The sequence below is a fragment of the Mytilus trossulus genome, chromosome 13 (assembly GCF_036588685.1).
Source record: "Mytilus trossulus isolate FHL-02 chromosome 13, PNRI_Mtr1.1.1.hap1, whole genome shotgun sequence".
In the NCBI taxonomy this organism is placed as follows: domain Eukaryota; kingdom Metazoa; phylum Mollusca; class Bivalvia; order Mytilida; family Mytilidae; genus Mytilus; species Mytilus trossulus.
The window spans coordinates 48,088,168-48,100,201 of record NC_086385.1 but is presented as its reverse complement, the minus strand read 5'-3'; the positions used below and the strand labels follow the sequence as shown (position 1 = coordinate 48,100,201).

General features: G+C 32.6%; 1 protein-coding gene across 1 annotated transcript in view; it reads left to right on the top strand.

The window, feature by feature from the left end:
- Positions 1 to 6,373, top strand: part of LOC134694436 (heat shock 70 kDa protein 12A-like) — a 29,305-nt gene extending 22,932 nt beyond the window's left edge. Inside the window, exons 7-11 of the mRNA XM_063555446.1 lie at positions 753 to 942; positions 1,524 to 1,821; positions 2,655 to 2,876; positions 3,839 to 3,995; positions 5,254 to 6,373. Coding sequence (XP_063411516.1) covers positions 753 to 942; positions 1,524 to 1,821; positions 2,655 to 2,876; positions 3,839 to 3,995; positions 5,254 to 6,287 — 1,901 coding nt within the window. The 3' untranslated portion in view covers positions 6,288 to 6,373. The remainder of the gene's footprint in view (positions 1 to 752; positions 943 to 1,523; positions 1,822 to 2,654; positions 2,877 to 3,838; positions 3,996 to 5,253) is intronic.
- Positions 6,374 to 12,034: the final 5,661 nt, after the last annotated feature.

Below are 12,034 nucleotides of genomic sequence, written 5' to 3'. Positions count from 1 at the left end.
AACAGACGTATGTTTATCCCCTTTTGAAAAACCCTCAGTACAATGAAATTTAATAATATATATCAGGATGATCATTCTGGTGTTTTAACTATTAATCTTTTCTGTTTCCTGTCTTGCGATCGGGTAATAAGAAAGGGAAACTTCAGTATTAAGTAATTAAAATTCGAAATAGATTTGCAATAGGTTTATAGATACTGAAAACAAATAGTTAAAGGACAGGATATATACAAATGGGTTTCCACGAATATTCAAGAGCATAACAAAATCCATCAACTGCTACTATCGATATCTGACTCTTCCGAAATTGATGACTTACGAACAAAGACAAAGTAAACATATGAACGTTTTCCAGATAGAATGATTTTGTCAACACATGACAAATCCTTAGTACAGGAGATCATCCAAGTTAATGATGGGTTCTTTTTGCCAAGTCTGTAGTTAAATGTTGTGTTTCGTGTACTATTGTTTGTCTGTTGGTTGTTTTCTTTTAAGCCATGGTGTTGTCAGTTTATTGCGTATGAATATCCCTTTGGTATCTTTCGTGTCTCTATTACATACAAATAGATAAATAGATAATGGTAATGTTTTAATGTAAAAGCATAAGACAACAGATCAACTTTGATAAATTCTAAAAAAACAAAAATATATAAATATAACATAAGGATTACTCATACATTCGAAAGTTACCAATACCTACATAAAATAGAAGCTTTTTAATTTTTTTTTAATAAAAACAATCATATTTATTACAGAAAAAGAAGTTGACCCCAAACCTGAGCCAACTTCTCGAATATCATTTGGCGACACATTTAAAAGTAAAGATGCTTTTCCAAGCCAAAATAATGATCACAGGAAGTCAGAGGAAACAGTGAATGAACCACCCAGGGAAAGTGCTGCAGAAATTACAAAGAAATTCAAAGAGATGACAATAGTAGACAGGAAGTATGACTTTTATTTCTCAAATGTTTTCTATGTATGTAGTTGATTCTATATGATATGATGTATTGTTATTTGCTTGCCTTTGGTTATGAAGTATGTCGAGTTATTATCAATGACAAAACAGAACTGTCTATAGTTTGTCAAGACGAAGTACACAATCAGTCGTTTTTGATATTCAGTTGGGATATTGCATTGGGTCCTTTGAGAAATGTACTGAGGTTCATCCCGTAGTTTTTTTGTATTCTTTCGTTTTTCGATATTTGATTTTGCAGTGTTTTGTTAATTGCTGTTTTTATTATGTATGGGTTTAAATATGTTCAATGCTATTTCTTTTTGCTGTGAAAGCATGTTGAATTACATAAAATTAGATATTTGTTATAGAAAATATGTATATTAAAAATTGTTGTAAATGATGACATGATCCTTTGTTATATTTAAATAAAAAAAAAAGAAACCATTGAAATATATAAAAACGTCTTCAAACTACCCATGTGCTTTAACATAACGATTCAGTGAGATATTTGCCATAGGTGTGTGCTTGATACACTAGTACATTATCTAATCATGATTTTTTTAAATTTCAGAAAACGACATTTAATGGTGGCAGCTATTGATTTTGGGTCGGCCTATTCTGGTAGTGCCTTTTCATTCAAAGACAGGTTCATTAAAGACCCACTCGAGATAAATGTAATGGGAATAGGACAGAAAGGATTAGAGTCCTTAAAAGTACCGACAGTGCTCCTTTTAAACCCTGATCGAGAATTTGTAGCATTTGGATTTGAAGCGGAATCTAAATATTCTGAATTACTGCAGGATGACCCTGATGAAGCACAAAAGTGGTATTACTTTAGTCGGTTTAAAATGCAGCTGTATAATAATATGGTGAATATATTTCATATTGTTTATATTTTAAAAGGATATTATCAAACTAAGCTGCGACATAACGTAACTTACGCTTCCGGAGCACCTGAGATCACCCTCAGTTTTTGGTGGGCTTCGTAATGCTAAGTTTTTAGTTTTCTATATTGTGTCTTGTGTTCTATTATTTGTCTGTCTTATTCTTTGTTAGCCATGGCGTTGTCATTTAATTTTCGATCTATGATTTTGACTGTCCCTCTGGTATCTTTGGCCCCTCTTTTAATATTTCAAAAGATTAAACTTTTACTTCAGTATGTATAAGCGATGATAAAAAAAAGAAGAATAGAAAGCAATTAAAAACTCATGTGAATGACAGACAATACCATGGTCATATGTAAAATACAAAATGAAATTTTGTCAATATTTTGTGAACCAAACTATGTTATCATATTAACCAATTCGAATACTCAATCTTATTCACTTAGGTTACGTTTCAAATGACTTTTTGTGATGACTTCTTCCATTCTTATAAAGAAATGCAAAGATGGTACAGGTTGTTGTTTACCAAACCTTTAAAGATTCAAAGATTTAAGTTTCTTAAAAGTTTCTTATCTTTGTGTATAGTACGCATAAAGTGATACAGTTAAACAACTCGTGATTGGGAATTTTCACAGTAAATGCTCTCTATGTCCAATAGATACATTAGTTTATGAGAGAGTCGTATATCAGAATGTAATCACCACAAAGCGCCATTGTCTTTTCTTGTCCATAAGTTGACCTTACTGATTCCATGTATGATAAACCTGTTACATGTATATGTTTTGACCTTACTAACAACTATTCTTACTTTTCTATAGCATCTAAAGAAATCAATGACTATTAAAGACATTACTGGAAAGAAAGAAATGAAAGCGGTCGATGTTTTTGCCTACTGTATTGAGAACATAAAAGACTCAATTTTTGGAAAAGCAAAAGAGAAGGTTACTGAATTACAGGAATATGACGTTCATTGGGTGCTTACAGTCCCTGCAATTTGGAATGAGGCTGCACGACAGTTCATGCTTGAAGCTGCAGAAAAGGTACAAAGCGAATGAGTTGTTGATCATTGACCATTTGTTTTGACCTCAACTACTATTTGATAAGTGGTACATTTTTAGCGATTGAGGGGTATTTTAAACTCTCATGGCTTAATGTAGCTCAAGTCTGGTGTTTTACTCCGCTAATAGTATATTTTCCTTTTACCTATTTTTGAATTGAGTGCCACTGATATTCTTCATTTCCCTTCTCAATTTTAAGTATGGCTTCTAGCATAGCAACGTGTTTTCCGGGTACCTGAACTGAGTTTGTATACCTGAAAAAAGAACAAAAAATACCAAACTCCAAGGAAAATGTTAAATGAAAAGTCCCTATCAAATGCCTAAATAAAAGACTCAAACATAAAACAAAAACGCTTTTATATTCCTGAACTGCTACAGGAATTTCCATATGTTTGAAAAGGTTGTTTAAACCTGGTTCTATAGCTATTTAAACTTCTCATTTGTTTGACAGTCGAGATATAATTATACAAAAGTAAATCCTGTCCTTACTTGTAATTGAAGTTGTCTTTTAAACTTTTAATTTTGTTCTCCAGGTTACTGAAATGGTAGGATAGAATGTACATAATTATTATATCACTCAACGCCGGAAAATCGTAAATATATGGAAATTATAACACATCAATTACAAGATCTCATTCAGACAATAACATGAAGATCTTTGATATGAAAAAAAAACAGGTTTCAGATATTATTTATAATGTAAAGAAAGTCTTCATACTAAGTTATATGATTATAAATGAAAAACTCCGGAAGGTGGTGGCAATACGACTTTCGGAAACCCAGTTAGAATATGTATCTTTGAGTCTTATATGCATCCAAGTAAAATCTTTAATACTGTACAGCAGTGAGTTCTTTGTGCAGTTAAAGAGAGAAAATATATTTGCCAAAAAAAAAGAAGAAAAATAAAGAAGAATTTTGAAACAGACAGATGATCTTAATTTCAGGCAGGAATAGATCAAGAAAGGTTAACACTAGCACTAGAACCAGAGGCAGCCGCATTATGTTGCAAGTGTTTAGAAATACAAAAACGTACAACTGGAAAAGTTTCAAAACTTGGATCCTTTGATACAGGTGCAAGATTTCTCGTGGTAGATCTTGGAGGTAAATATTTAAAAACTTTTGAAGTTATACACATACATTTAATAGATAAAATGCATACAAAAAATGTTGAAAGTCAATTCTGGAAAAATATCTCACTGTACTGACGATTTCAATCATATAAACTTGCATGCATGTATTATTAATTTATACTGCACTCGTTCTATTTGAGTAGTCAAAAGGCGTTGACTTTACATTTCTATGTCATATACAGTCACTGACCCGATATCACTTTCCTCATGAATAATAAAAAAAAAGTTTCTCAAACTATATTTAATTATGCATACGACCTCTTTAACCTATTCTTGTTTCCAATGTATACAACGAAGAGTGGAACGACTCAAACTTATTTCTTTAACCATTTTTGGAAAAACATATTTCATTTGTTAATATTTTTTGTTTGAAACCTATAAATCAGTATGTTTTATTCTTACTGTTGATATTTTAGTCCATACCCAAACGAATTCGTTCACCATCGATTGCGGATCTCAACCAGTTATATACATTTCATATTGTTGTATATTTCTGCGTCTGATATGAGGCCTTCTGAAAGCGGGACTTTTCCCTATATTTTAGACAAATGAATAACATCAACCCATTAAACAACAATTGAAACTGTTTTTTTTCTAGATTGCAGTATAAAGACAATAATAGTGCATTGACTTGACATATCAACGATATAAAGATTTGGCCCGAAACGGGGAAATAGCTCGGCACAGCCTCGCATTTTCCCGTTTTTAAGCCTCATCCTTATATCGTTGATATGTCAAGTCAACGCACTATTATTGTCTATTTCCATAAATTACTTTAAAAACTTAATATTATTCTACCCATAAAGAATTTATTTAGACTGTGGTTCACGAAATCTAAGATGGCAGTATATGCAGATTTATCCATTTAAATAATAAAAAAAGATACAGTCATAATGGTAATCCTGGAACCCAAAGTAAAGCTTTTGAATCTGAAACATAAATTACGATGCTATTTACCTTTATTTACGTCAATTTCATTCTCACTGTTGTCCTTGCTATATGCTGGTTAATACTGTTCGTTATTTCCAACGAAATACGAGTTATTTGGATTTTATTCAAAATAGATTTTTGGTACATGTTTAAATACACTCATGTTTGATTTAACAATATCGTTTCAAGTATCTTATATGGTACTATGTTTTTAGATCAACCATGGTAAGATATCTTATCATGGAAGTATCTATCGTTAAATTTTGATGCTATAAATATTCTGTTTTTTTTTCTTTGAGGTGGAACTGTCGATATAACTTCAAACGAGGTATTAGGGTCCGGGCAATTGAAGGAAATACACAGTGCCTCTGGTGGTCCATGGGGAGGTAATACTATCAATGAAGGAATATGGAATCTTTTGCGAGGAATATTTGGTGAAAGTACAGTAACAAAGTTCATTGACGAAAACCGGGACGATTACCTCGAACTAGCGAGAACAGTTGAGTTGAAAAAGCGAACTGTGACATCTAATAACAAAGTAACAATTGAGATTCCAAGGTCATTAATGTTAGAAGCTAAAAAGACAAACCCTGGCATCATTGCTGAGGAATTTAAGGATCAGGTTAAGCTAGTAACAAACAAACTTCAAGTTCTCCCTGGTGTTTTGCCGCAAATTTTCAAAGAAGGAATTGACACAGTCAGCAAATATGTTCAAGATTTATTGGACCAACCAGAAACAAAAGGAGTTTCAACTATCCTTTTAGTTGGTGGATACGCAGCATGTGACCTTCTCAAAGATGCAATGAAAACAAAGTTTAGTAATCTAACCGTCATATGTCCTCTTGATCCGGATGTAGTTGTTTTGAAGGGAGCAGTTATTATGGGCCATATGGAAACACCTATTGTTGGTAGAATTGCTAAGTGTCACTACGGGATAGCAATTCTTGTTGGTGTTGACAAACAGAATATGTACCAATGCTTTGACCGGTCTTTCAAACCTTTGACCTCGACTGAGGAAGAATTCCATACGATAATAAAAAAAGGTCAACCTATCCATGTAAACGAGGTAGTAACCGAGTACGATTTTCCGATAACGTTCGAACAAGATGAAGCTTTTATACGTATTTACGCATCAGATGATACAAAACCACCGAAAATTATATCGAAAAATAACTGCAGGGAAATAGGTCACATCCGTATCAAGTTACCAAAATTTAGAAGGGAAACACGTCTTAAGATAGGAATATCAAATAGTGAAACGGAGTTCAAAGTAGTGGCCAGGGATGAGCATACAGGGAAATGCTTTGCAGGTGTTTGCAGATTTCTGAATTAAATTTGTGACATCAGGTAGTAACTTCAATTTTGATTGTACAGAATAGGCAGCGGCTTTTAGTTTCAAATAAATGATTTTTGATAGAATTTGTTGATCAAGATTTTAAATACAGAAATTTTTCCAATTTAAGAACTAGTATCTCTTTGTCGACATTTGTTTCGGTCTTGTGTTGTCTGTTTTGTTTTCAGCGTAAAATTATGATCTACCCGTTGTATTTCTTCTCTCTGTTTTGATTGCAAATTATATGCCTTCAATTTCAAACTTCATATAAATGATATGCAAAAATTAATCTTGATATGGCAGTAGTAGAGATTTTTTAGTTTTTTTCTAGGTGCGGGACTAATTCTTTTGACGTCTCTATAAAGTATCGAAAGGCGCATACTAGTTTTAAGGATAATGATTAAGTCCAATGCTGTTAATTTTTGAAAGAACAAAGATTATTTTGCTAATTCTTTAACATATCTTTTAGATTTATTTAGTATGCACATCATATTCATACTGCCCCTAAGTATGTAGTTGGACAACAACTCTGATGTTACGAACGCCATCACGAGTCGGTTGACCGCTATGGAATAAAAAAATGGAAACAACACGTTTAATAATTCATTGCGTCCGAAGCGTTTTTCTGGATTTACCTTCATCAGGAACGCTCAAAGCCAAACATTTAAAATCTGAAGATGGATAAGTACCGAAAATCGTTGAAGAGCTATATGTCAAAAATACCTAAAATAAATAGCCAAATTCATTTTGCCTGAGGGAGTTGAAACCTAAGTTGTGTTATAATTTCAAAATTTATAAACGGATAATTTAAGTAAATTTTGTTAAATCGTGTCAGTACCGAAGCACTGACTACTGAGCTGATGATACCATCGGTGACTGATAGTCCACTAGCAGAGGTATCAACCCAGTGATGTAAAAAATGGAAAACAACACATTTGATAATTTATTGCGTCCGAAGCGCTTTTTTGGAGTTTCCTTCATTAAGAACGCCGTTACACAGATGATATCGGATATGTTCCCTACGTCGTAACTACAATCCCCTTCCTTTTTCATGAATGTGACCTGCCAAATTTGACTATTTTCCGGGGTTTTAATAACATACGCAACACTTCGGGTGAGCCGGATCTACTTACCCTTCCGGAGCACTTGATAGCACCACAATTTTTTGTGGGGTTCGTGTTGCTTAGTCTTCATTTTTCTATGTTGAGTCATGTGTACTATTATTTGTCTGTTTGTCTTTTTTTATTTCTAACCATGGCGTTGCTTTATTTTCAATCTATGAGTTTGACTGCCCCTGTGGTATTTGTCGCCCATCTTCTGAAGCTATATACACTCAAAGATAACATAGAATACAAACAACGACAAGATTGACAATGATACAACTATCAAAGAGTTTAAATGAATTGAATATGTCGAGGTTCGTCTTTGACAATGAGCAAATTCCATATCTTCAGGCCACAACATGATACACGGCGTTTGAAGTGAGAGACTCGAACGATGACGAAATACAGATATGACAGAGATTAAAAAAAACCAACAGCTGGAATACAGCCTACTAAGGGCCAAAATTTAAATGAGCGCTGAAACTCATATACTCAAGTAAACTTGATATTCAAAATACTACAAACAGTAAGTTTTAAACTGGTACATGTATAATGTGGCAGGTTAGGTATAGTTGTAATTGCTCAATACTCCAGTCAAACTAAGTTTTAACCTGAAACTAATTGCAACAGAAAATGTTTTAGCTCTTATCTAAAGCATAAAGCCATATTTATACGCAGAAAAAAGTCCCATAAAATCTAAATTGAGGAAAACTCAAAATCAGCATTTTTAATTTCCTATGGAAATTAACATTGGAAAGGGAGATAACTACGCAACAATTAGTCTATTTTTGTCCGTTTTTGCTAAATTTTCTTAAAATACATGTAAAGAATGATACTTTGATGGGGTTATAAGTTCGTATTTGACTATATTATATAATTGTCTGCTCATGAAATAAACAAAACCAATGTGTTATGGGTATTTTTTTTTTGTGCATTTTTTATTGAACAAATTGCAAATTTGTGGCTTTGTGACCATTTTGAAAAAATAATGTGAAAATTTGGAAGTGTTTATATCTGTATATTATATTTGTTCAGCATCTACCACAAAAAGAAGAATATATGCTGAATTATTTTTATCAAGTTTGAAATTCTTCACCTTGACATGTTGATAAATGGTCAACTTATGAATTATAGAATCGTTATTGTAGCTTTATTAAAGATATGAAAACAACTTAAGAGTTATTTGTTATACTCTAAAGACGGCTTAAATATCAAGAATCATTACATTCTGTTGAATAGAAGCGATAAAGTTATAATTTTGTATTATTTGTTTTTGATATTTGTGCCTTTTTGCAGAGTTATCTCCGTTTTACAATGCAAATCTCCATAGGAATTTTAAATCGTGATTTTTTCAGAATTCCTGAAGTATGAATTTATGGGACTTTTTTGTGTGTATATTTGGGGTATAATGCTAGAGATTGAAACTTAAAAATCTTCTGTTGTAATTACTTTAAGGTTAGGGTCAAATTCGTGCTAGATTGACTGGACTACAACCCTCTACTAGCATGGAACATTTATGTTAAAGTACACAAAAAAAACATAAGAACCAAAAAGAAAAATAAGTTGGTAATGGCTTCACTCATCCGATATACACGTTAAAACTCATCTATAACATATTAACATACCACCATAACAGAAGACACCGAACTAAGAGCATTCGCATTTTTTGAAAGCTAGATCAAACCCACTAACAAATGATACATAGATCATGTTCTACCAGAGTATAATCAATCAGCTCAAATATAACAAAACGTAGCAAAAAAGTCATATACAGTCTTATATAATTATAAACGAATGCAATGCCGAAATAAGTATGTATTATCAACTGGTTGTTTCAAGGTCACAATCACACATTTGAATATTGATACGATATGTCTGTGTCTCAACCCACAAGTCACATGTTTGTGTTGTCTGAAATCTTTAAAAACCAGAATAATCGTGTTGTGATTTTTGGCGATCGTTTCCGTATAATTTATCAAAACTAAAAATATCCATTACCTTTTACTTACCAGTTTAACACACTTTACTTTCATTGAAATATAAAACATAACTACTGACACTGGCAGGGGGTCAAATTGTGAATTATACACACCGGATGACCACCTGCAGAAAATGAGATATCACAACTGGCAGCGAAAACTTGTTTCTTTTGTCAACAAAGTTTGGTCCGATAATACACATGTATGGTATCTTATAGCCATTACACATATGTCCTTTTGTATATGTTGATAGGATATTTCCTACTACATAAAATTGATTTGATCTATGCAAAACAAATAATTGGTAAATATCAATAGAGATATCAAAAAGACAATAAAATTGAGAATGGAAATGGGAAAAGTGTAAAAAAACCAACAACAACCCGAGTTGAAAAAAAAACACACTGTCAAAAGTTTATCTTAAATACAGCGATAAAAATCCTGCAACCGGAGGCAGGCTTCAGCTGACTTTGAACAAAAATAAATGCTTGTTCAGTGAAAATGACCATCATACTAAACTCCGAAACATATGATTGAACTAAAATTATAAAAGCAAACCAGACTTACAAAGATCAGACGATCAAAAAGTGAAAGAAGTTTGTAAGATTTCAAACCACTTCCTATACCTGTAGCTATTGTTAGATAACAATGTTTATCAGCATTACTTGAAATACTTGTTACAGCAGTGACGAAATCTATGATTTTGAATAAGGTATGATTGATTGACAACTGATAATAGGACGAAAACAATTTCTTCAAGTTTAAAAAAAAATATGTTTATACAAATATTTTTTCAAACATCTTCAATGTTTTGATTAAAGTATCACTTAATACTTTCAGTCCAGTTTTTTAATTCCGACCGACTTCTACCTTAGGTCCACTGTTTTTGTTACGTGTATGATATAGTTTTGTTTTCTGTATACTCTATCATGCGAACAAAATCAGTCCATAGCATTGATTCCCCCCCGAACTATAAATGAGCAATATTGGATCAATAGAACAAGTAGCTAATGCAAAATAGGGAGATTACAATTTTGAAAATAGTTAAGCATAAGTAAAGGCAACTATAGTATACCGCTGTTCGAAATTCGTGAATCGATTAAGAAAAAAAAACCAAATCCGGGTAACAAACCAAAACTGAGGGAACCATCAAATACTAGAGTAGAACTACGACACAACAGAAACAAAGCATTATAATTTAACACACACGAATTATAATATAACAATGGCTATTTTCCTGACTTGGTATAGAACATTTTATAAAAAGATAATGGGTTGAACCTGGCTTTGTGACATGCAAAACCTACCGCGTTTATAGCAATGTTAAATGTAACATAAAAGTGACAACATTACATGACAGTACCTCAATTCAAATAAATGGGAGAATATAAGCTCCTATGGGTTGCAGGTAAGACAGTAAAGTATTTTACTCCTGTGGTGCACATGTCCTTAGAAGTATTTACGTCATTTTTCTATCACATTGTTGGCCGTTTTGTAGGGCGGTAGCAAGGTGAGATTTAAAGATACATAACCTATAATAAAGGTTAAGAAGTATTGTTATTTTTTCTAAAATGTGTATTTATTCATACACCGGTGAATTTAAATATAATTTCGAGGGCTGAACTATTTACCGTATTCAGCTTTAAATCGGTTAAGATACAAGGTATTTAACGGTGCGATATATGCTGGGTGGGTCATCATATAAATAGCTCATAAGCACATTCCCGCTCGTTTTGGTTTTTGAATATTTCAAAAATTCATTTAGAAAATCTGTTAAGAAATAAATAAAACTAAATATTAGAAATACGTATTTGAAAGTTTATTGCATTAAAAACCAGACAACATGTCGTTTGATCGAACCGTTTTATGGGTTTTGTCTTCTTTAAAATGGTCAGAGCCATTTGAGATTCAGACTATTTACAAAACATGAACTTTTTCTATTGACACTGTATTTAATAGTCACCAGGCCGTGTTTAATTAATCGTATTTGTTCAAAAGGACAAAGGTTATGGAAAGACACATTAAAAACTAAAAGATTTTAAAACAGTAGACTGGAGCTAGCCTAAAATGTTCGATTTCATTGTGTCTAAGTATATCTACCAGAGACCGAGACGAGATAATTTTACTGGATTTAGATGTAGTTAAGCATGTTACACAAAATATGGACATTAAAATTTCTGGAAGTCTTAGGCTGAAATGTTGTAATGATATCCTTATTTACACAAGGAAACACCTGACTCTAATAGAAGCAATAGAAGTAAGGCTTTGAGTGTAAACGAAGTTAGAGTTTTCAACTAAGACGGTGTAGCATTTATGTGGAACAGAATCTGCCTACCCTTCCGGAGCACCTGAGATCACCCCTAGTTTTTGGTGGGGTTCGTGTTGGTTTTTTTTTAGTTTTCTATGTTGTGTCATGTGTACTATTGTTTGTCTGTTTGTCTACTAGTATTTCATTTTTAGCCATGGCGTTGTCAGTTTTTTGTTTTAGATTTATGAGTTCGACTGTCCCTTTGGTATCTTTCGTCCCTCTTTTATGTCATTCGACTTTCAAAGTGTTGGCTGCTTTGGTGGCTGAAAGGAGATAAAATGCAAAAGGATACAAAAAAATTGAACGCTATAAAACCAAAACGGAACCTTAAAGATCGTCTTCTGTTTGATAAAAATT